At 37.7% G+C, this 27,058-nt stretch overlaps 1 protein-coding gene across 1 annotated transcript in view; it reads left to right on the plus strand.

The window, feature by feature from the left end:
• The window catches only part of SENP7 (SUMO specific peptidase 7), a 161,139-nt gene that overhangs the window by 74,937 nt on the left and 59,144 nt on the right, over positions 1-27,058 (plus strand). Inside the window, exons 7-10 of the mRNA XM_036745023.1 lie at positions 11,319-11,437; positions 17,242-17,423; positions 21,924-22,290; positions 23,092-23,255. Coding sequence (XP_036600918.1) covers positions 11,319-11,437; positions 17,242-17,423; positions 21,924-22,290; positions 23,092-23,255 — 832 coding nt within the window. The remainder of the gene's footprint in view (positions 1-11,318; positions 11,438-17,241; positions 17,424-21,923; positions 22,291-23,091; positions 23,256-27,058) is intronic.

The raw sequence follows: 27,058 nt of genomic DNA on the forward strand, positions 1-27,058 counted from the left end.
GAAAAATATTGTGGAGTTAGAAATGACAAGATTCAACACCTAATTGAGTGTGTGGTGTGAGGGAAGATGAGAGGTTGAAGACGATGCCATTGCTGAGAACTTATGTGACTAAGAGGATGGTGGTGCCTGTGAGAGTAATAGGAAACCTCAGAAGAGGGTGGATTTAGTGAGGAGATGATGATTTCTGTTTTGGACATGTTCAATTTTAGATGTTTATGAGACATTCAGTTTGAAATATTCAATAGAAAATTGGTCATGTGGGGCTGGAGCTCAAGAGAAAGATGAAGGCTCAGTATATGGATCTTATAGTTATTAGCAGAGAGATGATAATTGAAACTGTAGGATGAGATCACGGAGTGAGAATAGTATAGAGAGAAAAGAGAAGAGGACCCAGGACAGAGACTTTGGGCTACAACTAGTCTGTGTGACACAACAAAGGAGACTTGAGTAGTAATTAGACAGGTAGAAGGAGAACGAGAGAGAGCAGTGCCATGAATGTCTGCAGAGGAGAGAGTGTGCAGGTGGAGGTGATGAACATTATCAAAGGCTGAAGAAAGCTCAAGAAGAAGGAAGATTGAGAAGAGGCCATTAGATTTGGCAATTAAGATATTGTTGGTAACTTTGGAGAGAGTAGTTTCAACTACTCTCAGACTAAAGATCAGACTTTAGATTGCAAAGGGCTTACTGGAGAGAAAGTGGAGGTATTTAGTGTAGGTAGCTTTTTCAAGGATTTTTATCTAACAAAAGGAGGGACCATATAGGATGATAGTTGGGAGGGGATGCCAGTATCTAGGGAGAGTTTTTTAAGGATAGGGGAGACAAGGGTGTTTGTAGGTAGTAGGGAAAGAATCAATAGATATGGAGTGATTGAAGATTAGAGAGAGTGGAGGTGATAATGGACACAATTTGCTAGAGAAGGTGGGAGAGGGTGGGATCAAGGAGATGCCTTGGGAAGGAGAAGGATCACTTCTTTGTCAGAGACTGGAGTGAAGGAGGAGTTATTGGGGGATAATATTAGAGGGATATGAAGAAGAGAAGGGAAGAAGGAGTTTTGGAAATAGCCTCATTTTCCCCCAATGTGTTATGGGAAGTCTTCTGCTAAGAGGATTGAGGAAAGGATGATGCTACAGGCTTGAGGAGAGAAGTTTTAGAATAGCTGATGTGATGAAAGGTATATAGAAGGGGTTAGACAGGTTGACTTGTACTGAGGCCCTCATTAAGATTAGATAACATAAATTCGTACTGGATCCAGTATGGTTTCCTGACTTCCTCAAGCTTTATTCATCAGTATGTGTGTAGGGCTGAAGAAGGTGGGTGCTGGGAATAATTCAGTGTTGGGTTTTAGCAAGATGAAATTGGCAATAGTACAAGAGGATAAGGGATTGAAGAGTAGAATGTAATGTAGAGTTACACTAGACTGCCAAGGGGTCACAGTTTAGAGGGGAAGATAATGTATTCATCACAGGGGCAATGCCTTTGGAAATTCCTGAGATGTAGAGGGATTGGAAGTCATAATGAAGACAAGGAACAGCTCCAGTGACTTCATCTTCACCTCAGCAACTCTCAGAAATGGTTATACTACTCTTTTTTTTGTTTGTTTTTCTTTTTATTTAACATATTTAGTTTTCAGCATTGATTTTCACAAGAGTTTGAATTACAAATTTTCTCCCCATTTCTACCCTCCCCCCTGCTCCAAGATGGTGTATATTCTGGTTGCCCTGTTCCCCAGTCAGCCTTCCCTTCTGTCACCCCACTCCCCTCCCATCCCTTTTTCCCTTTCTTTCTTGTAGGGCAAGATAAATTTCTACGCCCCATTGCCTGTGTATCTTATTTTCTAGTTGCATGCAAAAACTTTATTTTGGTTTGTTTTTGAACATCTGTTTTTAAAACTTTGAGTTCCAAATTCTCTCCCTTCTTCCCTTCCCATCCACCCTCCCTAAGAAGTCAAGCAATTCAACATAGTCCACATGCGTATCATTATGTATAATCCTTCCACAATACTCAGGTTGTGAAAGACTCACTATATTTTGCTCCTTCCTAACCTATCCCCCTTTATTGAATTTTCTCCCTTGACCCTGTCCCCTTTCGAAAGTGTTTGTTTTTGATTACCTCCACCCTCATCTTCCCTCCCTTCTATCATTCCCCCCTTTTTTATCTTCTTCTTCCTCCTTTTTTCCTGTGGGGTAAGTTACCCAATTGAGTATGTATGGTATTCCCTCCTCAGGTCAAATCTGATGAGAACAAGATTCAGTCATTCCCCCTCACCTGACTTCTCTTCCCTTCCTACAGAACTGCTTTTTCTTGCCACTTTTATGCGAGATAATTTACCCCATTCTATCTCTCCCTATCTCCCTCTCTCAATATATTCCTATCTCATCCCTTAATTTTATTTTATTTCTTTTAGATATCTTCCCTTCATCTTCACCTCACCCTGTGCCCCCCCCCTCTCTCTCTATATATATATACACACACATACATGTATACATACACATACACTCACATATACATATATATATGAATATTCCCTTCAGCTACCCTAATACTGAGGTCTCATGAATCATACACATCATCTTTCCATGTAGGAATGTAAACAAAACAGTTCACTTTAGTAAGTCCCTTGCAATTTCTTTTTCTTGATTACCTTTTCATGCTTCTCTTGATTCTTGTGTTTGAAAGTCAAATTTTCTATTCAGCTCTGGTCTTTTCACTGAGAAAGCTTGAAAGTCCTCTATTTTTTTGAAAATCCATATTTTGCCTTGGAGCATGATACTCAGTTTTGCTGGGTAGGTGATTCTTGGTTTTAATCCTAGCTCCATTGACCTCCAGAATATCGTATTCCAAGCCTTTCGATCTCTTAATGTAGAAGCTGCTAGATCTTAGGTTATTCTGATTGTGTTTCCACAATACTCAAATTGTTTCTTTCTGGCTGCTTGCAATATTTTCTCCTTGGTCTGGGAGCTCTGGAATTTGGCGACAATATTCCTAGGAGATTTCTTTTTGGGATCTATTTGAGGAGGTGATTGGTGGATTCTTTCAATTTCTATTTGGTGCTGTGGCTTTAGAATATCAGGGCAGTTCTCCTTCATAATTTCTTGAAAGATGATATCTAGGCTCTTTTTGATCATGGCTTTCAGGTAGTCCAATAATTTTTAAATTATCTCTCCTGGATCTATTTTCCAGGTCAGTGGTTTTTCCAATGAGATATTTCACATTGTCTTCCATTTTTTCATTCCTTTGGTTCTGTTTTATAATATCTTGATTTCTCATCAAGTCACTAGCTTCCACTTGCTCCAATCTAATTTTTAAAGTAGTATTTTCTTCAGTGGTCTTTTGGACCTCCTTTTCCATTTGGCTAATTCTGCCTTTCAAGGCATTCTTCTCCTCATTGGCTTTTTGGAGCTCTTTTGCCATTTGAGTTAGTCTATTTTTTAAGGTGTTGTTTTCTTCATTGTATTTTTCAGCATTTTTTTGGGTCTCCTTTAGCTAGTCATTGACTTGTTTTTCATGGTTTTCTTGCATCCTTCTCATTTCTCTTCCCAATTTTTCCTCTACTTCTCTAACTTGCTTTTCCAACTCCTTTTTGAGCTCTTCTATGGCCTGAGACCAGTTCATGTTTTTCTTGGAGGCTTTTGTTGTAGGCTCTATGACTTTGTTGACTTCTTCTGGCTGTATGTTTCGGTCTTCTTTGTCACCAAAGAAGGATTCCAGAGTCTGAGACTGAATCTGGGTGCGTTTTTGCTGCCTGGCCATATTCCCAACCAACTAACTTGACCCTTGAGTTTTTCAGCAGGGTATGACTGCTTGTAGACTAAAGAGTTCTATGTTCCACGTTTGGGGGGGATGTGCCAGCTCTGCCACACCAGCCCTCCTCCTTCCCCAAGAACCCCCAACCCAGACTGGGCTTAGATCTTCAGCAGGCTATGCACTCCTGCGCTGATCTGCCACTTAATTCCTCCCACCAGGTGGGCCTGGGGTCGGAAGCAACTGCAGCTGTACTTCTGTAGCTGCCTCACCTCTGTTGCCCCCCGGGCGGTAGCCGAACCGCGAACTCCTTCCACTCCTGAAGCTTTTCCCACTAACCTTCTCTGTTGTCTTTGGTGTTTGTGGGTTGAGAAGTCTGGTAACTGCTGCAGCTCACTGATTCAGGGTGCTAGGGCACGCTCCTCCCAGCTCCTGGTCTAGTTGGTCCTGCTGTGCTCTGCTCCGCTCCGCTCTGCTCTGCTCCCAGCTCCGTGCGGGATAGACCTCCCCCAGAGACCATCCAGCCTGTCCTGGGCTGGAGCCCTGCTTCCCTCTGCTCTTTTGTGGGTTCTGCAGTTCTAGAATTGGTTCAGAGCCATTTTTTATAGGTTTTTGCAGGGACTCGGCAGGGAGCTCACGCTAGTCCCTGCTTTTCAGCTGCCATCTTGGCTCTGCCCCCTGGTTATACTACTCTTGATCTTTCAATCAACTACAAGTATTCCATGTTCATATTCAAAAACTCCAAAATTATTTTATTCTTTCATAATTTTCTACCATTCCATCTTTCACTATACTTTCTTACCCATAACCTTGTTTCTTGTCTTCATTATTATATTGTATCATATTACCTTTGGTGGTGTGCTTGATATACATACATATATATACACTCAGAAATATATCTCTATATCCTACTCCATGTAATGGAGCCCTGTACCATTAGAATTCCTCATGAGATTTGTATACCTGGGAATGATTTTCAGTTTGAATAGTACCAAATCATTAATTGGATCCCAGCCTCCCAGAGCTCTATCACCATGTTACTATACATTCTACAGCCTTGCTGAGCCAGATGCTGACATGCAGGTTGTATTTTTCAATTTTGCTTGCTCTGGCCAATTGAAAGGCACAATATCTATTTTCAAAAGGTATAGTAATGTCAGTGACAGCAACAGTATGGTTCTTTATGGTCAAGAATTACTAAGCCTAATTATTAAGCCAGAAGTGCCTCTTTCAACCCTGAAACAGTCAAACTTACCCAAACCTCAGTAGTTTCCAGCACTCTGATATTCTTCACTAGTCTCTTTAAAATGAGATCATGCTGTTGGATAATAGCCCCACTCACCTGAGCACTGCAGTGGCAGAGGACACGTGGGGAGTGCTTCATTTGATGCCCACAATGATGACAGCACTTGTTTTCAGAGCCAGTTCTCTTGGCCCCATTCAACAAGACCTCATTCTAACTTGACTCTATGAATAATTCAAGTCTGCAAACTGGGTAAAGGATCTCTTTCATAAAAAAGTGGTGGAGGCTGCTGCAGTAAAGTTAATGGACTACATCTTATCCTGGTCAGGTTTACTAAATAACCAAATCTAATTGCATGGTTTAAAGTCCTCTCCTCCCCTTCTGGAGCCCAAGGGTGATCATTGACCCACAGAGATAAAAGAACATTGGTTATCTCCACCTTGGAAGAAATTTTGTGGACAACCAATGTGAGTTTACTCTTAGTTGGAACCAAATGTTTGAGGTAATTGTATACTCATTCCCAGATTGTCCCTCCATAGAGCCATTTAAGTATGTAGCAAGGTTTTCTGGTGGGAGATATTGGGGGTGGAATTCTAGTCTTTGTATTTCTTGCTTGGTCTCTGAAAAAATGAGGGGAAAAACCTACCCTGATCAATTGAAGCCAATAGCCTCACCCCGTGAATCACTGTCCAATAACTGCTACCAAAACGAGGGGCAGTATATTCACTCCCCTCATTTTGTAAGGGAGATACTGGGGTTCAGTACTGACTTTTTGATGCTATCTCTTACCATTCTTTTTGATCTGTTCAAGTGACTGAGGGTACTCTTGGACACCACACCATTATTAAAATGAAAAAAGACAGGAGAAAATAAAAGTATTTACTGCATCTAGTTTTTGCTGGGGTCCTAATTTCAACCTATTTAGATCATTGATCATTTTGATTGATATTGATATTATTCTTCCATCCCTGGAAGAACTTATAATGTGGAACCCCATTGTCTTTCTGAGGTTGAGATATGTGTTCTCTGTCATCAAGTAAATCTCTTGATCTTGAACCTGAAATTGGATGGGGAGTACCCCCTTTTTGGCCAAAAATCAACAAGAATGCATAATTTCCCCATTAAAATGTTTAAAAAATTTTAAATGTTTTTTTTTCAGTTCTAAATTCTTTCCCTCTCTCTACCCCCTCCAGCACCCATTGAGAAGGTAAGAAATATGATACTCATATGAAATTATGTAAAACATTTCTACATTAGCTATGTTAAGGAAAAAAAGACAAAGTGTTTTAGTCTCCACTCAGAGTCTATCAGTTCTCTATCTGAAGGTAGATAGCATTTTTCATCATGAATCCTTTGGAACTATCATTAATCATTATATTGATTAGAGTAGCTAAGTATTTCACAGTTGATTGTTGTTACAATATTGCTGTTATTGTGTGCAGTGTTCTGGTTCTTTCTCCCTTCATTTTGTCTCAGTTCATTTAAGTATTACTAGGTTTTTCTAAAACCATCTCCTTCATCATTTCTTATAGCATAATAATATTCTATCACAATCCTATACCACAACTTGTTGATACATTCCCCAGTTGATAGACATTCACTTAATTTCTGCTTCTTTCCTACAACAAAAAGAGCTGCTAGAAATATTTTTGTACTTATGAGTCCTTTACTTTTCTGTTTGATCTCTTTGGGGTATAGACCTAGTAGTGGTATTGCTGAGTCAGAGGGTATGCACAGTTTTATAGCCCTTTGTACATAGTTCAAAATTGTTCTCCAGAATGGTTGGGCCAGTTCACAGCTCTATCAGCAGTACATTTAGTGTACCTATTTTTCCACATGCCCTCCAACATTTGTCATTTTCCTATTCTCTCATGTTAGCCAATATATTGTGTGTGGTGTAGCATTTGAGGGCTATTTTAATTTGCATTTCTTTAATTATTAGTGATTTAGAGCATTTTTTATATGACTGTTGATAGCTTTGATCTTCTTCTCCTGAAAACTTCTCATCATAATCTTTGACAATTTATCAATCGGGGAATGGCTCTTATTTTATAAATTTAGGTCAGTTCCCTATATATTTGAGAAATAAGACCTTTATCAAGAACCTTGCTATAAAATTTCCCACTAGCTTCCTGTTTTCTTCCTAAGTTTAGCTGCATTGATTTTGTTTGTGCAAAAACTTTTTACATTGATGTAATAAAACTTAGTCATTTTACCTTCTATGATCCTCTCTCTCCCTTGTTTGGTTCTGAACTCTTCTCTTAACCATAAACATAAAATGTAATTTTTCCATGTTTCCCTAATTTGTTTATGATATCATTCTTTATGTCTAATTTGTGTGTCTATCTTGAGCTAATCTTGGCATATGGTGTAAGACATTGGGCTATGCCTCATTTCTGCCAGACTGCTTTCCAGTTTTCCCAGCACTTTTTCAGATAGTGAGTTCTTTCCCCAATAGCTGGATTCATATGCCAATAAATCTGGCAATCTGAGTGAAATCGATGAATATTTATGAAAATATAAATTACGTAGATTAACAGATCAGGAAATAGAATGCCTAAATAACCCCATCTTAGAAAAAGAAATTGAACAAGCCATTAATGAACTCCCTAGGAAAAAATCCCCAGGGCCAGATGAGTTCACAAGTGAATTGCACCAAACATTTAAAGAACAATTAATTCCAATACTATATAAACTATTTGGAAAAATAGGCAAAGAAAGAGACCTACCAAACTTCTGATATGACACAAATATGGTGCTGATACCTAAACCAGGGAGAGCTAAAACAGAGAAAGAAAATTATAGACCAGTTTCCTTAATGGATATTGATGCAAAAATTTTGAACAAAATACTAACAAGTTGATTGCAGCAATATATCGTAAGGATTACATATGGTGGGATTTGTACCAGGAATTAGGGTTGGTTGAATGTTAGGAAAACTATCAACGTAAATGACCATATCAAAAACAAAACCAACAGAAATCACATGATTATCTCAATAGATACTGAAAAAGCTTTTGACAGAATGCAGTACCCATTCCTGTTACAAGCACTAAAGAACATAAGAATAAAGAGTTTCTTAAAATGATAAGCAGTATCTATCTAAAACCCAATAGCTGGAATCTTTGGGTTTATTCTCCATTAAAATGTAATCTTGACCATGTGGCAACCTTGCTCATGTTGTTCAACATTTTTTCAAGAGAGTCCAAGGTTGAGAGCCACTATGGCTAGATTGTCTGTGTATGCAAAGACATCGGTTCTCTTGCCTTACAACTCTTACTCTAGTCCTGTCTTTGTGAGAACTCATATGATCAGTTCCAGGGTTAGATGAAAAGTTATGGGGCTATGACTGCAACCCTGCCTTAACCTTGCACAGGTGTCAATACCCAGTGAAAGGTCACTCTTAGATCAGGTATAAGTTTTGGTGTTCTGGTCGATTTTTTGTATTATGTTAATGTCAATATCATGCAAGCCAGCCCATCTCATTGCCAACCAGATAGTATTATGTAGCCCTGAGCTACTTGTGTTAATCAGATCTAGCCAGGCCCCCCACATGTCTTCTTTTTGTGTTTGACTTCATCCAAGACAGACCGCTGCAAGAAATCATCTTCACTGCAGTTGCTGATTTGGCATGAAGTTCTTCTGGCCTGCTGATGCACCCATTCCTAGAGCTCCTGTTACCTGTTATTTTTAAAGGACCAATGCAGCTATGGTATTACCAAAGGATATGGGTCTCCAGTTGGAAGTCAGATCAAATGGTGTTGGACAGCTGTTATTCCTTTGGGACTTAATTATATTTATGTGTTATCCTTTCTGGTCATGCAACATGAACATCAAAAGCTCTTAGTATAAATAAAAAAGTGCAAGGTTATGTCAGTATTTTAAAAGATCGATGATTTAAATCTCTACTGATTTGTAAGTGGTTTTCATGAGTTTCAGTGACATTTAAGAAAAAATCCATGCTAACCAGCTTTTCCATGATAAACCTCTCCAAAAGTTAAATAACATACATACACTTCTTTTCTGGGTCGGTACTCAAAGTCTTTCCAGTTTGGTTTGACTTGCTGAAATTTGTGTTCTGTTAGCATAATCTTTGATCAACTCCAACTAAGGCTGTAGACTAGTTTGAGTCGGACCAGATTGACAAATCTTTTGAAAAGATGTCGAGGAATGCTGGTTTGTTTATCATTTTATTCATATTTTCATAAAACCAAGAGTCTTATGAAGTGAATACAGTTTAATTCCTGAGGTCTTTGGGAGATAACTTTCTTTTGGCATTTTCAGTAATTGCCAAAAATATGTTGACTGGGGACACCTGAAATTTTCATAGTATCTGACAGTTTTTAGTACAGTCAGTGGCCTTAGAAATAATGACCTACACTTTGCCAAATAAAACTTCATTCACATTTATCTTCAGGAATGTTTGACATGTTCAGATGCAAGCTGTATTTTTAGTAGGTCTTCCCAGACTTAGCATTTATTTGTTCAGTTTCTAATGAGAATAGCAATAACCAACTTGAACCAGTTGAATCATTTGGGAAGACACATGAGCAGTAATATTTCAGGTCTTTGGACATTAGCCTGCTGTCAGTTTAGCTGGTGATTTTACATATTTTAAAACTTTTTGTTCTAAAGAAATGAAATGTAACCATAGTATAACTTTTTGGTGTTTCTGTTATATTTGTGATTTAGTGTTAAATATCAAATAATGATCTTCATTTCTCCTGAAGTAACTATTTTATTTTTCCATCTGAGGAAATCTCTCACTCTTTATACTATTTTATTGTGTGTGGCTCTGTAAATAGAGTACTAGACTAGTACTAGCACTAGACTGTAAATAGTGACTAGCCAGGAAAAGCTGGGTTCAAGTCCTGCTTAGATACTTAGTAGCTGTGTGACCCTGAGCAAGTCTCAGACTCAGCCTCAGAGTTTCCTTATCTGTAAAATGAGAATGATAGTAGCATCTCCCTTATAGGATTGCTGTGAAGCTCAAATGAGATAATATATGTGAAACACTTTGCAAGCCTTAAACTTATGTGTAAATTATAGCTATTATTAATTCTCACTTAACAAGAATTTTTCAGGGCTTTCTGTGTGCCATGCGTTATATGAGGTGCTGAGACAAAAATGAAACAATCCCTGTCCTCATAGAACTTACATTCTATTGGGAGAGACAACATTCTTCAGGTTAAAAAAGTAGATAAATTCCACAGTGGACTAAGTTAGTTAAAATACATACTCTTCTCTTAAAAAAGATCATTATGGCAAACTCAAGGGCATGTCACAATTGTCCTGTTACACTAAAGTGTTATTGTACTGGTTTTTAAAAGTAATTTTTAATTTGATCATCAAAAAAGGCAAAGATTTATATACATAGAATTTAAAATTCATAAGTGAATTACAAAATCCAATCTAAAAAAGTTATATTTATAAGCTGCCAAAATAATGCCTCTTTGTGGGGTAGAGGTAGTTCTTTCTTTTTTTAAAGATAAGCAAGCACTGATTTTAATTTAAAATCCCTTTCTGCATTACCTTCCAATAAATGTGTTAGGCAGTGTTTAGACACTTTAAATCCTGGTGGTTTTTCTTTCTTAGAAATATAAATTCTGGAAGGCATTCCTTTCCAGACTAAGCCTGTTCATTCACATTAAAAATTTGTTGATCAGTGTGTCCTCCTTCTTCAATGATTTTCTTCATAACATGTTTATTTGTCACATCTTCATCTTCACTGGCTGCTCCTGCAATTTTAATAGTATGCTATTGAATTTGATTTTGAAAGCAATCAAACCGAGGCTTGCAGTAAAAGCTTCTTCACTATCTACTTTATTTGCATTTTTTTTTCACTGCCATAAATAAACTTAAAACTTTTGTATGAGACCATGGATTCTTGAAGACTGAATATGCATAGTTTCCTTTCTGGATAATTCCCTGTCCACTTCCCTCTAACCCAATATACTTACTACTTTATCCCTAAGATCTGTGAGAGGCTGTGAGAGGTGCCACTGAGGACCGTTGGGCTAGTCCATCACCCCTCTTATATAATTAGACAATACGACTTCTGTGTGTCACACTTATTCATGGGATCATAGGTTTAGAGCTGGGGAGTATTTTAGATATCATCTTGTTCAGCCCCTTCATTTTACAAATGAAGAAACTGAGGCCCAGAGAGATTAACACAACTTGCCCACTAATTACAGAGTAAGTTGCAGAGACAGGATCTGAACCCAGGTTTTCTGACTCTAAGTCTAGCAGTCTCTCCACTTATACACCACACTGCTTCCAAATTTATCCAGGCTTGAAGAGAATTTAGAATCAGCATAATTCTGTTTTTCAGGTGTTCACAGCCCCAGAAGAATCCAAGTGATAGTTTTGCAAAACAAAGTGAACTGACTAAAGAAAAAGAAAGAAGTGAAGACAGTTCTCTTGTAAGATGGTCTGTTACTGAACCTAAAGGTTTGTAAATCATATAAGGCTCTTTAGAATTTGAATTTTTGCTTATTACATTTCCAGGAACTTGACGTTTATTTTAAAAGCAAATATTTTATATTTTCTTATATTTAAAATGCACATTAGGATAAAGGATGGTGGTCATCATGAAAACATTAGCAAGAGTCATAGAATTTATTTAAAATAAAGATATATGTTTCTCAACTTAGTAACTACTTATCAAAGTTAAACTTGAATCTTGTATTTTAGTGTTTTTTAAGTGGTTATACTGATAGAGTTATATGATACTGATAGCATAGTTGGTATCCCCAGTACCCAGCAAAAGTGCCTGCCACATAGTTGGCATTTAATGAATGTTTAAGGAATGACTCCTGTCATTCATGGTCATATAGTGCATCTGTAATAGTTTGGATCAGTTGCATGGCAATCAACTGGTTTAATGTTTTCATAGTTTACTTCTAACTGTGAAATACTTTTTGTGTAAATTCCTCTCACATCTCACAGGATATTAATACAAGGCTATTTTAAAACAATTTTGAAGGTAAAAACCAGTCCAGACAAGAGGCAATTCTTTTTTGAGCAGTAGATGTTAGAAGTAATGAACTATGTTCCTTTCTTTGTCTCTTTACTTTCCACAAAATTCTCACTAAACTATCCTACTAAATTTTATCTAAACTTTTTAGTAAAAGAATTAATATGTTTAACTCTCTCTAGGAATTTCAGTAACTTGGCACAACCCATGGGAAATGATTTTCTGATTGATTTTTTGCAAGTTACAAGATATAAAAGATAGTACATCTATTAAATTATACTAGATTTAAAAAAAACAACTTTCCTCAGTACCGAAAGTAACTACAGACACTACTTTTCCATAAGAGAATAAGTAAAAAAAGCCAAAAGGGAAAACAGTACAAAAAGTTTTGCGGTCATACTCATCACCTCTTTGGCAGTCTGGGGAAGTCCATGGATCCCTTCTCAGAATGATGTTTTTATATACATTAAATAAAATACATAGGATTGCAAAGGAAATCAATACAGTTTTAAAAATATTTTTAAAAGTTCATGGTTTTCTTAACCTCAGCTTGAAAATCTCTGCTTTAGAGAGACAGACTTTCACTTTATATGATTTTGTTATGCATGTAAAGCAAGAAATTTACATATACATGTGCAATGCAATTTTATAGTTATATTTTAATATAATTACTTGGTAAAACGACAATATAAAAATGGAGTAAAAGTATAATGCAATAAAATTGTCCACTCACTTCTTTAAACCCTCATACATTGTCTCTTTCTGAGGAAAAATGGGGACTATTTAAATACAAATTATGCTCACTTGTGTACCACTGTTTGATATGAAGGGAATAGTGAAGTTTTAGAAGTTTAGCAGTGAAGTGAACATGAAAAATATTTGCTTTTTGTCTCTCAGAGGGAACCAGTGGCATGTAAAGGGTTTCCATGAAGTTGGATCTTAAAACATGTTTATTTTATAGTGACAGCCATTATTGGTGTTGTTCCAACAGAGGGGGCATTAACATTTTATTATATATTTGATACACACCCATAAAGTCATGATAATTCTGAATTAAAGCCTCAGAGGTCTCATGCTTCTTGTATAGTACGTGTGCTTTGTAAAATTTTCATTTCCCAAGTTAACATATTGGAAATTATTTGTTTATTTTTATGGAATTTAAGTCACCATTAAAACAAAGAACTCACATTCTAATGGGTGTGATAACATGCAAAAAAATCTCTGTGTATATAACATATAGAGAGTGTAAATGCAAATTAATCTCAGAGAGGAGGCAGTAGCAGTCGAGGGGGGCAGAGAGAGAGGGGAGGGGATGGACAGGGAAAAGCCTTTCAGAAGAAGCTAGAAAGTTTGGGAGGTGGATGGGATAGCCAGTGAAATGGTTTTGAGCCAGGAGATGGGAGTATTGTGTATATGAGGAAAATGAGGAGGTCATTGTAGCTGGATTGTAAAATACATGCAAAGGAATCAAGTGTAAGAATACTGGAAACAACCAGGTTGTTTTAAATACCAAACAGAACATTTTATATTTGGTCCTAGAGGTAATAGGGAGTTTATTGACTAGAGGATGGACAGATCCACGTGTCAGGAAGATCACTTTGGCAGCTGAGTTGAAGGGTTGAAATTGACTCGAGGCAAGGAGACCAATAAGAAGGCCAGTACAGGAGTCTAGGCATGAGGTGATGAGGGCCTCTATTAGTGTGGTGGCTATGTGTGTAGGGAAGGGGTTTATGGGAAATAGGAAGGTAGAAATGACAAGACTTGAATGCATATTACATAAATGAGGCGATTTTGAGGGAGAAGTTGATGATAACACTGAGGTTTTGAACCTGGGTGGCTAAGAGTATAGTGGTGCTAACAACAATAATCACAGTTTTAGGAAGAGAGGATGGTTTTTGGGGGAAGATAATAAATTCTGTTTTGGATATGTTGAGTTTGAGATGCCTGTAGGACATCCAATTTGAGCTTTTGGAAAAGCAGTTGCTGATTCAGGATTGGAATTTGAGAAATAGATTAAGGCTGAATACATAGATAAGAGAATCCTCTGCACAGAGATGATAATTGAGTCCATGGGAGCTGATGAGATCACTAAGTGGGAAACAGTATGGATGGAGAAGAGAAGAGGACCTAGGACAGAGCCTGGGGGTGGTGGTGGTAGGGAACACCCAGAGTTAGTGGGCGCAACCTGGGTGAAGATACAGCAAAGGAGACTGAGAAGGAACTAACCAGAGAAATAGGAGAGAGCAAAGACACAAAAACAGATAGGAGAGAGTGATCAACAGTGTTAAAGGCTGCAGAGAGGTTAAAATGTTTGAACATTGAGAAAAGGTCATTCAATTTGCCAATTAATAGATCTCTGGTAACTGGAGAGAGCAGTTTCATTTGGATTATGAGGTCAGAAGGCTTAGAACTGAATGAGAAGAGAAGATATGGAGAAGAGAAGACTGCTGAGGGAAGAGTTGATTACTGGAGTTTAGCAGAAAATGGAAGGAGAGATATAGTATGATAGCTGGCAGGGAGAGTAATATCAAGTAAAGTTTTTTAAGGATATGGGACTTAGATATGTTTGTTGGCCTCAGAGAAGGAACCTATAGGGAAGGAGATATTGAAGATTGGGGGGTGGGGAGGGATTGTAGAGAGGGCAGTTTGCTGGAGAAGATTGAAGGGGATGAGATCAAGAGATTGTTGAAAGCTTATTGAGGAGTAGTAAAGGAGGAAATACTGGAGGAATACATCTGAGTGATGTGAGATGAGGAGGGAAAAAGAGTGAACTCTCAGCAAATGGCCTCAGTTTTTTTTTCAGTAAAGTATGAGGCAAGCTCCTCAGCTGAAAGAGGGTGGGGTATCATTGGAAGCTTGAGGAGAAATGAATAGGTTTGGAATAGCTGCTGTGTTATATGTGGAAAGGCAGACTGATGACAGTGGTGTGAAAGAATTGCCTTGCTGCAGTGAGATCTAAGTTGAGATTTTGTAACCCGTCTAGTCAGAATGGTTTTATGGTTTTTTTTTTTCTAGCTCTGTTCAGCAGAATGTGAACTGGCATGAAGGTGGTTGGAGTTATCTAAGGTTGGGATTTAGCAAGGTATGATTGCTGGTAAGAGAAGGAGGCAAAGGACTGAAGAGTAGAATATAATGTAGAGTAGAACTGATTCATCAAGGGATCAAGAAAGGGAAGGAGGAAGGTATGGTCAGTGCAGGGGTAATGGATGGTCTGTGAAGAACTGAAGGAAGAAACAGTGTTAGGGTTTGCAAGGAAGACATAAGGAAAGGTGGAATGATGAAAGATTATGATCATATCAGAGAATTTTGGAGTTCATGAACATGGAAGTAGAACACTTGTGGGTAATGACAAAAACAAGAGAATGACCATCTCTGTGTGGGAATTGAGTAGTTTAAAGAACTGGGAAGATAAGGTGTTTGAGGGAGCATCAGTATATTGACATCCTGTAGTATGAATGTGCAGGTGAGGTTCAGAGAAAGACTAAGCCAGGCACTAAATTTATTGAGGAAGGTAAGGCAATATTTTGGGGGTCCATCAGAATTTGGATTGGATGATAAATTTGCATTAGGTGAACCTCAAAAGAAGAAAGGTTGCTGTGAGATGGCAGGAGGGAGAAGAGTCTAGAGGTGGAAGTAGGAGGAGTATTTTGACTCTTCCAATGTGACCGGTGAATAGTGGGCTATGAACAAAAGTACACCTAGTATTGGAAAAGGTTATCTAGGGATTCATTGTCATCATCAGAGAACTGTGTTTTAGCGAGTGTGAAGAGATTGCATGAGTGAGAAAGGAACGGATTTAAGATGAAACAGATTTGTTAATTATGGAGATTGGATTCCAGAGAAGACAGTTGAAAGTGCAGGTAGATCTGAGTGGCACATTAGGGAGAAGGGGGTAGAGTTGAGGGAGATAGGAATGGGAAGCTGGGGTTGGGGAATGGTGTTTGTATACTGGCAGTCCAAGGTTCAGAAGCACTGGGTTAGGGAGATTTTAGGGGATAGGATATACTAAAAATTGAGAAATAAGTTCAGAGAGAGTATCAGTCATTGTGGAGAAGGCTGTTGAAGGAAACAGGGGATTAGATTGTTAAGGTCCTTACTCTAAGTACAACTTAATGGCAGGTGGTGGTGATGTGTTCTGTGAGGCCTAGTAATTTTACTTCATGGCATGCAGGAGCAGGGGGTCTGGTCAGGGAGTAATATGAGGTGGATGGGTTTGGTGTTTGGTTGGGCTTTGACCTCTGGAGTACTGGAGAAAGAATTGGGTCAAAGATAAATCCAGGAAATAGGGATCAGGGCTGAATCAGTGCATGAAAATGGAGGTTAGGAGTGAGATGAAAGTGATCCATCTGGAGGCCAGGTTGAGGCTAATGAAGGGCTCACTGGAAGGGAAAGAGGTTGGAGGCAGGTGGTTGGATAAAATCTAAAGTGTTTTTCTAAACAACATGCTTGTGTTTTTTTTTTTAAAATTTCTGGGTCTTTAAAATACTTTTAAATCTTTTTTTTTTTCTTTCAAATGACGTCTAGTCTTCATCCCTGGCTCAATGGAGAATATAAAATTAAAAGAACTTCATCAGTGCTGAGTAGAAACAAACTGTGAAGTTTTTATGTGATGCTTTGTGACTTAAATCACATCTAATTTATGCTACTCAGACATGCTACTTTTATTTTGCAACCTAATAAGAGCTGAGGTTTCTACTCTGACCCTTATCTACTGTTTTCAAAAGAGAACATCAATTTAACATCTCAGAAAATCACTTGTTAAGGAATATGTAAACATGCCTGATTTTCTCAAGATTATTTTATATTACAGCTGAATATAGTTAGTGAAATATAGCAGGAGTTATTAACCTGGCATTCATGAATTTTTTTGAAAGTACTTTGATAACTATATTTTAATGTAATCGATTTCCTTTTAATCCACTCTGTTTTATGCATTAAAACCACCATTTAGAGACAGGTCCACAGAGTTCACTACATTGCCCTGACATACCAAAAAGTTAAGATAAATTATTATAGACATCAACTATTAGTCATTGTTCTGGAAGCATCAAAATATCTTCTTTTGTAGTTTTCTGCTCCCCCATTGATTATTCTTTGAAGATCCAATGCACAATAAACATTTGATTTCTGTAAATAGTAAATAAGCAATAAAGAGCATAGTGGCTTCTTTTGTACAGCTCAATAATAAGCTTCTGTTTTAATGAAGTTTGACTACAACATAGAAGTAGGATTCTTCCTGTATTATTTTGGCCACATTTATACCCCTTTTGTCTTTAAGGCTTTAATACTGGAAACAGAGAATGTGAACATCAAGAAGAGGAGGATAGAAACCAAGAAGACACATATTCTGGTTCAAAAGTGGTCCCCTGTCCAACTGCCAAGAAGACAAAGAAAAGACTTAGAAGTTATGTTCTTGAATATAATAATGCTCTTTCTCCTGAGGAATCAACATTACAGTCAGTAAGTTTACAGGATTTAGGTGGGTCTAATATGTGCAGTATTGATGTTGTTAAATTATGGATGGTATATTTATAGAAGATTCAATAAAAGACCTTAAATCCTGTTGTTCCTCTACTCGATGATTTATCAATCTGTCTTTATTGGTCCTATGGTTTCATTGGTTTCAGAAGCTCTTGCTCTTGCAGATCAGCACCTTCTTGGCGATATATAGTCAAAGGAATTGTGTGGAACACTGGAAAGTTAAGTGACTTCCCCAGGGTCACACAACCACACAGCCAGTGTATGGTTTAGAGGCCAGCTCTCTATCCACCATGCCTCTCTCTATGCTGCCTCTCTCCATCTGCTTTTATCATTTGACTTATTTCCCACTTGATTCTGTATTCGTGTGCTGTAATTTGACAATTATAGAATTATATTTCTTACTTCTATGTGTCCATAATATTTAGGTAATAAAATGTGTTGTTTAATTGATATTGTGACAAATGAAGAGATCACATATAAAAATACACAGCACCCAAACTAGACTGATGAGACAAATGAAAAGCTTGAGAGACAAAGTTTCTGGGTAATTGATAATTTATTAATTAGGCTAGTTGATAATAAATTGATGGTCAGTAGTCTTGGTAACCAAATACAAAACCATGGAGATTACTGAATGCTTACATATCTTTGGAAAAGGATACTTCCCTGACAGGAGAAAATCAACCCTAATTGTTGAACAATTAATTAAGGGGTAGACATGTTAATGAGGAGGTAGGCTAAAAGTTTTCATCTCCTCCTGAGAATGACTTGATCATGTGACTTACCTGTGTCCAGCAGTCTGGACAAAGGAATCCATCACTACCCAGAGCACTCTGGTTGGTTTTCTCCTTCATAAGCTGGGTTCCCCTAGATCACTATAAGGGGGCTGCAGGGACATAGACTTACTTCCTAAGGACAAGAATTCACCTAAATTAGATTCTGTTTGTAAGGTCTTCTAGTTGGGTGGGGTCCAGCCCAAGACTGAAGAGGATTTGGGCAGTATCATCTATCAGCAGTATTCTTCAGGAACTGGCCCCTGGATGAGGAAATAGAAAAGAAAAACCTCAATCCTAATTTAATAACTGGTTATTAATATAATAGGAAAAATAATCATTTCTATCACTGGAGAGGTTTGTCTTGTGGTTCCTCTGAGATATCAATATGATTATTATTTATCATTATGCAGTACAGTACAAAAAGGGTTAGAGATCAAAATGACTTTGTGCAGACTAATTTTGCTTAGAATTTTTTTTGAACATGTTCCTTATATGAGCATATTTAACTTATTTGTTTCTTACTTGATACAACAGAAAACAAAGCAAAAACAACCCAGCTACTTGATCTTCTTGATTATTTGGCATTAGAAAAATGGAAGCTTACTGTACATCTTTTGAAACATTTCATTGAGCTGCTTTTAGTTATCTTGATCACAGTTCTCTTTTGTTAACTGTTTTGACATGCTAAATATCCCTAAGTTGTAAAATTCTACAAATCATCAGACCTGTGATTATTTATGGTGTTTTATATCTTCTTGTCTAGGCTCTTTTTTTTTTTTGATCATGACTTTCAGGTAGTCAAATAATTTTTAAATTACCTCTCCTGGATCTATTCTCCAGGTCAGTGGTTTTTCCAATGAGATATTTCACATTGTCTTCCATTTTTTCATTCTTTTGGTTCTGTTTTATAATTTCTTGATTTCTCATAAGGTCACTAGCTTCCACTTGCTCCAATCTAATTTTTAAGGTAGTATTTTCTTCAGTAGTGTTCTGGACCTCATTTTCCATTTGGCTAATTCTGCCTTTCAAGGCATTCTTCTCCTCATTGGCTTTTTGGAGCCCCTTTGTCATTTGGGTTAGTCTGTTTTTTTAAGGTGTTACTTCAGTATTTTTTTGGGTCTCCTTTAGCAAGCTGTTGACTTGTTTTCATGATTTTCTTGCATCACTATAATTTCTCTTCCCAATTTTTCCTCTACTTCTCTTACTTGCTTTTCCACATTCTTTTTGAGCTCTTCCATGGCCTGAGACCAACTCATATTTTTCTTGGAGGCTTTTGATATAGGCTCTTTGACTTTGTTGACTTCTTCTGGCTGTATGTTTTGATCTTCTTTGTCACCAAAAAAAGATTCTGTAGTCTGAGTCTGAGTCCTTTTACACTTCCTGGCCATGTTCCCAGCCAACTACTTGACCCTTGAGATTTTTGTCAGGGTATGACTGCTTCCAGAGTGGAGAGTGCTCTGTCCCAAGCTTCAAGGGCCTTGCACTGCTGTTTTCAGAGCTACTTCTACTCCACAGTCACTGCAAGCTCTGCCACAACAGTGTTCCTCCTCCCCCAAGAACCACCAGCCAGGACTGTGACCCAGATCCAAGCAGGGCAAAGCAAGAGAACCCTGCCTCTGCACCAGCAAAGCACTCCTTGAACTCCAGCTCTGATTCGCCCCTTGATTCCTCCCACCAGTGGGCCAGGGACTCTGGAAGCAGCTGATGCTGGAGCTCTGGAAGCAGCCACAGGAGCTTCCTGCGGCTGTTGCTGCACCACCTCTGCTGCCCCTGGGGCTGGACCACACACTTCTCTCATCCAGATCCAGCAGTTTTCCCACTGACCTGCTCCGTGGTCTTTGGTGTTTGTGGGTTGAGATTCATGGCCTTGAGGAATACTCTGCCGATCTTCTCCGCCAGATCTCCTCTTCCCCTGCCTGATCTCCTCCAAGCCTGATCTGTCCTGGCTTGGCCCACACTAGGCTGCACTCCCAGTATAGTGCAACAGACCCTTCCCAGAGACCATCCAGGTCGTCCTGGGCTGGAGACCTGCTTCCCTCTGTTATTTCGTGGGTTCTGTAACTCTAGAATTAGTTCAGAGCCATTTTTTACAAGTATTTGGAGGGATTTGGGGAGAGCTTAAGGGAGTCCCTGTTTTCCAGCTGCCATCTTGGTTCTACCCCCTATATCTTGCTTGTTTCCCTAGATATAGAACTAAAGAAGGAGAAAAGAAATGCCCCATATGCAGAAATACATACAGCTAGCTTTTATTAAGGCCTTGTGAATGGTGCTTTTTATACTGGGAGATTCCAAGAAGAGCTACACTCCCACTGCCCACCCCCAAATTAATTCTTTGCTTTCTTCCTTTTGGCTGTTCTCTCCCCTTCCTCCTTTATCAAAGCAGATATGAAATTAATGTCTAGCATACATAGACTAATTAGGATTTCAGCAACCTTTTACAAAATGAAATCTCAGAATTCTGTGACAACTGCCAATTCTAGAAGGGACCTCTATTCAGTGTGTTGTAATTTAAATAGGAATGAATCCTGCCTTAGGAATCTGAGAACTAAAGTTCCAGTGCTAACTTTGTTGCTTATTAGTAGAATGAATTTGGAGGAAGTCTTTTCACCTTTTTTGGCTTCAGTTTTCTCACATGTAGAATGAGGGGGTCGAACTAGATGACCTCTTATGTATTTTTCAGCTCTAAACCTTTTGGCTTGGTTTTACTGTCTCCTGCCCTCTCCTCCCCAAATTAACCAGCTTATTAAGTTTTTGGTTGAGTTGGTTGGTTAATAGTTGGTCAGTAATAATAATAGTAACAATAGCTAACATTATAGTGCTTACTATGTGCCAGGCACTGTGCTAAATGCTTCACAGTAATTGTATCATGTTATGCTTACAACAGTCCTGGGAAGTAGGTGCTAATATCTCCCTTTTTACAGATTAGGAAACTGAGGTAAATGGAAGTTAAGTGACATGCCCAAGATTGTAAAGCTAGTAAGTATATGAGGCCAGATTTGAACTCAGGTCTTCCTAACTCCAGACCTGGCACTCTATGTAGACATAAATGGCCTTGTTCAGTCATTTTCCATCATGTCTGACTTTTTGTGATCCCATTTGGGGTATTCTTGGCAGATACTGGAGTGGTTTGCCATTTCCTTCTCCACCTTATTTTACAGATGAGGAATCTGAGGCAAACAGGCTTAAGTGACTTGCCCAGGCTCACACAGCTAGTAAGTGTCTGAGGCCAGATTTGAACTCAGGAAGATGAGTCTTCTTGACTCCAGGCCCAGCATTATCCACCATGCCACCTAGTTGCCCCATAAATGAACTTACCACTATGTGTATACTTTCCATATCAAAGGGATTAATATTGGGACAACTTAGGAGTAATATAGATATTAGAATTTCAATATAAAAGAGCTACAACTTCTGATTAGGTCTTGGTTTTCAGATTGTTTAATTTGTTTTATACTGTTAAGTTAGATGTTCTTGCTACTTGGACAACTGGCAGTGCTGTTCTCTTGTTATTTACAAAAGTCAAAATATTTTTTAAAAGCCTCAAAAATGTTCCTTTTATTATAGTTAAGTAAACAGTACTAAGTTTTTTTTAATCTTTACCCTATGTATTTTTTTCTTCAAGGCCAATAAGGTCTTAAAATTTGTGCTTAATAAGGTAAATTTGAATAATACTAATGTATATTCTATACATTGTGTTGTGTAGAAAGAACAAGAACATGATTCATTGCCTTCATTGCCTTCTGAATGTGGAGATCTGAGTGAAAATGACTATTTGCATGATCTTAAAACCTTACAAGGAAACACTCTGGAGACTGTGGAAATTGGTTTTATGAAGCCTCCCTCTTTTGAGAGCCAGGAGGTTCTTGTAAGTTGTTCCCAGGACGGCTTTTCTGACTCTTCAGCCACTGGCCCATTTCAGAACCTGAATCCAGTTTGCAGTGATGCTCTGGAGATTTCTTCCATTGTTGATAATGTTAGTATGTTGGTGACAGAGGCAGAAGTTCCTGTTCTAAGAAAATTGCGAAGCAGAAAGTGTGAGGAGAAGCAATTGTTTGTCTCTGTTGAACCAAGTAAGTGTCAACTGTTATTTGGTGGCTGAACCACATAAAGCATTGGAGAACTACAATTATTTTTGGACTTTCTCCCCATCACCCGCTCACTTTTTTCCACCTCTCCCTAACCAAAGGAAACAACTTTGTATGTCATGATTGTGGAATGTATTCACTCTCTTAGAGAGTGAAGGCTTTACTTGTTTGTATCGCACATATTGTCTGGTTGGTTTAGTGGTAGTATGAGTTCTTGCTGGGGAAGATGTTTTATTATCATTTTCATAAGATGTAAATTTATTAAAGGACCCTGTAAGAGCCAGTATCCTTATGTTCAGGAAGTTAAGGTACAGTGAGTTTGTGTTAAATAGAACAGTTCATTGTTACAGCTAGAACCCAATCTGCAAAGTCCTTAGTTTTTATTCATTTAGGCCTCTAAATCTGAATTGGGACATAGTTTGCGCTTATAGAACAACATTGATTTGGATTGGGGATCAGAAGATTTGTGTTTGCATCTTCTACCTATGTGACCTTGATCAAGTTACTTAATTAATGTGGGGTACAGTTTTTCATTTGTAAAATAAAAGGTTTTAGATTAGATTTTCTTCAATGTCCTTTTGAACTGTAAAATCCTGTGATTTTACATATTGTATATTCTTGAGGTAAGTAAAGCATTGAAGGACAAGCTAGTTTTTGAATTTTCCATCTATTATGATGACTTCATTTAGTTATTATTTAATCTAAATGATATTTAGTATCAATTACAAGACTTTTCTGATGGTTAATAATAGCAATTCACTTTAAGAGTACACTTTTCTTTTTTAGTTGTTGTATCCAGTGATGAAGAAGGGCCTATTGAACAAAACAATTCAGACACACTTAATTTACAATCTGAACAAGGCTATGAGCTTATCTTTAAAGATGGGGAAAGAGTAACTGAGTTGGAATTGTCAGAAGAAACCGTTCTGACAGCATCTAAATCTGTGCAGGTAACTCAATCTTGATATAGTATCAATAATGGCTGAGAATCTTTATTTTTATTAACAAGTGGATTAATTCCAGTTAAAAATACTTTTAAAAACTTTTATATATAACATATATAAATACATTTACATATATACACATATGTATAATGTAATAATGTTATCTATAGCAAAACATATAATTGCTTTCTCATTTTGAAATGACCATGCTGCTTCATCTTGTCATTTCTAACTCTTAGCTGAAAGGTTATTTTGATTTGGATACATTTCTTCTTTCTTCGTGAATCCCATAGGTCATTTATTTAAGTAAGTATGTTTTCCTTGCATTTGCGAAAACCAGCAACCCCATTCTCCTAGTACTCATGTAATACTAAGGCTAATACCTGTAGTCCCAAGGCTATTTGAAGTTTTGGCTTCTCTGCTCAAATTTTCATAAATGAAAAAAAAAGAAAAAAATGTTCATAAATGATGATATTATTGATTGAAGGTTTTAAAATAGCAAGCAGTGCAGTATATGTAATGAGTCAGGAGATGGATGGATTATCTTGTTCAAGGAATAGAAGGTGGCCAATGCCACTGAACTGAAGAGTATTTGGGAGGGGATAAGAAGGTGTAACGTGTAAGACCAGAGAAGGGGAGGAGGAGTCGAGGCTTTGAATGCCAAATATAAGACTCATGCCCAGCAAATTGGCAAAGATGACAAAAGAGAAGAATGATACAATGATATTCTTATTGTATAAATTGTTCTCTTGGTTCTGCTCACTTCATTCTCTATTACTTCATACAGGTCTTCCCGGGATTCTCTGAAATCCATCATTTTAAAAAAATGGCATAGTAGCATTCCTTTACATTCCTGTACTATAATATTTTAGCTGTTTCCCAATTGATGGACACCTCCTTAGAGTCCAGTTCTTTGCTGCTACAAAAAGAGCTGATCTTAACAGTTTTTGTTCATATGACTCTTTAACCTCATTATTTGATTTCTCTGCATATAAGCCTAGTAGGGGTATTGATGGTTCAAAGGGAAAGTGTGAAGTTGAACTGTTCAGTCAGAGGTCGACTGGTGATCATGGAGAGTTTAGTCAGAACAGGGGTGATGGTCTCAGAAATTGCTGAGAAATCGGGATTGGAGGTCATGCAGAGGATGAAGAATAGGTTAAGGAGAAATGAGTCATAGGGAGAGATGGAATTACAGAAAATTATGTAGAGCTAAAAACAATTCATAGTTCTTGATTATGGAAGTGGAACACTTGTGGGTGATGGAAAGATCAGGTGTGTAACCTTTGTTGTATTTAGCTGAGGTGGAGTGAAGTTCATAGCAATTGAGTAGGCTGATGAACTTGGAAACCATGATATTTAACAGAATAGCAGAGAAATGAAATAAAAATAATAAAAAATGAATGCATGAAATTAAAAAAGCTTTTGCACAACAAAATTATTACAAATCTAGGACAAAATTATTGCATCTTGACTATCTGTGAAACAGAAAAATACTTAATGACCCTCAGTCTGAACAGACCCCTTCTTCTTCAGTAGTGATGGTGGTAGAAGGTGCCATACAGAAGTAGATAAATGAAAAACAGACAAGACGTTATCTTTTTGCGTATATTGTAATATAGATGTATATTCGTATATGTATATATTCCCTTAAATATTTTCCAAGGATATGTGTTTGTGTGTGTATATGTATTATATATGTATATATAGCTAGATATAAATATTCCTATCTATACCTATCTGTAGATAGATGTACCTATCTATATCTGTTTTTTACCTATCTATATCCCTACGTGTAAGAGTAGTTTTGGGGATGGAAAGGAAGACTCGATTGCTCAAGAAAGGAGGGAGAATGACCTGGGAACAAATATATTACTATTATTACTAATAGATATTACTATCCTAGCCACTAGGATCTGGGGAGGGGCATTGATTTCGGTAGATTGAACTTAGAAATGATATCATAACCATTAAAAAGAGTTTGACCTTACACAGGAAAAGACAAGTAAATGAAGAATGTGTATTGCTCAGATTTGACATGCAGTTGGATAGATGTTTAGAGAGCTTTGTTCATCAGTATATCTGGGAAACATTATAAATGAACAATATTAGGCCCATAATTAAACCAAAGAAGGAGAGCATGCCTTCAGGAAATTTCATAGTTCCTTTAATGACCTCAATTTTCACAGTCAAATAGGAGCCCGTTATTTTAATACAAGTATTCTTCCAGTGTTGTTATATAGCTGTCAGGCTTAGAACACAACAGCCTTTGAAGAATTGAGAATGAGTACTACACAGGTCAGTGGAAAAGTGCATTGTGGGTGTGAGAAGGCTGCAACATATAGTAAGTGTGGAACTTCAAAGAACAAAAGTAAAGGATGACATTAGGCAAATATGTAATGGGAAAAGAATTTGGACTAGTCTTGCATTGAGGACACAGTGAGGGAAGATAGGTAGGTAACCTTAATGTTTCTGCGGTATCTTTGCAATATTAGGAGAGCCCCGAAATCCCTCTGGAACATTAAGTGAACCCCCTCTGGTGAACTTAGGAGCAAGAAGAGGAACACAGGATATGCAAATGTGGATTAGTTGCAATCTCCATTTTTGGAGTGAACATCCACATCAGTGAGATCACAGATCCATGTGAATTGTTTTTGCATACAGCTGAACAATTTATTATAAAAAAAATTCAGTTGACCATATTGAGTTAAAGACCTCCAAGTGAATTATACTTCCTTAGTAGCACACAAGTTGATGTATGAAATGACATCAAATTAAGAAACTAAGTAGTACTACTATGTGAGAATGAGCACAATGAAGCAGGTAGCACCAAACAAATACTAAAATTTGCACCAGTCACCTTTATGGGAGTAAGATCTTCACTTCCCTCCATTGTTGCAATTAGTGATGAGGTAAATTTGACTGATGTTATTTAGGCACAGCTAGGTGGCACAGTAGATAGAGTGCCAGGCGTGGAATCAGGAAGATTCATTTTCTTCAGCTCAAATCTGGCCTCAGACATTACTAGCTGTGTGATCCTGGGCAAGTCACTTAACCCTGTTTGCCTCAGTATCCTCATCTATAAAATGAGCTGGAGAAGGAAATGGCAAACCATTCTAATATCTCTGCCAGGAAAACCCCAAATGGGTTCACAAAGGGTTGAACACAACTCAAGATGACTGAATAACAACATTTATGTACCACATTGAGCGTACTTTTGCCAAATAAAGTCTCTAGTACTGAAATCTGATAATATATTCATTCCAGAGTCTTGAAGGTCCTCACTAAAGGACTGTAAATCCTCACTGACAATGCACATGAGAAGAAAGAAAGACACTAAAATACCTTACAGCTTCCCCACCCCAGCTATTAATGAGAGTACATGGATTAAAAGATCTGATTTGTCATTTTAAGGTTCTAATTATATCTTACTAATTGTGAAGACCCAATTAAACTTTTCTCTTTACTCCACTTATCCTACCTTTTAAAAAACGTCCAAATTATCCCTCTATTGCAGATGTTTTGGGCTGGGCTTTGTTCAGGCCAATACCCTGATAGTTTATGTTATATTTTGGAACAAAATGAGATCAATGATTATAGGTTTTTCAGCATTCAACAACAAAAAAGAGATCTTTTTAGCCATAGGAGGAGAATGCTATTCAAGAAGGATAAGGATTGAGGACATCTTGAGTTGATTCGGCCGAGGGAAGCTCCCTTCCTGAGTTACCAACCAAGCATCTGAGAACTCCTTGAGCTCTTTGTGGCTGCTTGTGCTTAGATGATCAGGAAATGATGAAGCCTTTAGTTCCCTG

This window comes from Trichosurus vulpecula, chromosome 2, assembly GCF_011100635.1.
Source record: "Trichosurus vulpecula isolate mTriVul1 chromosome 2, mTriVul1.pri, whole genome shotgun sequence".
In the NCBI taxonomy this organism is placed as follows: domain Eukaryota; kingdom Metazoa; phylum Chordata; class Mammalia; order Diprotodontia; family Phalangeridae; genus Trichosurus; species Trichosurus vulpecula.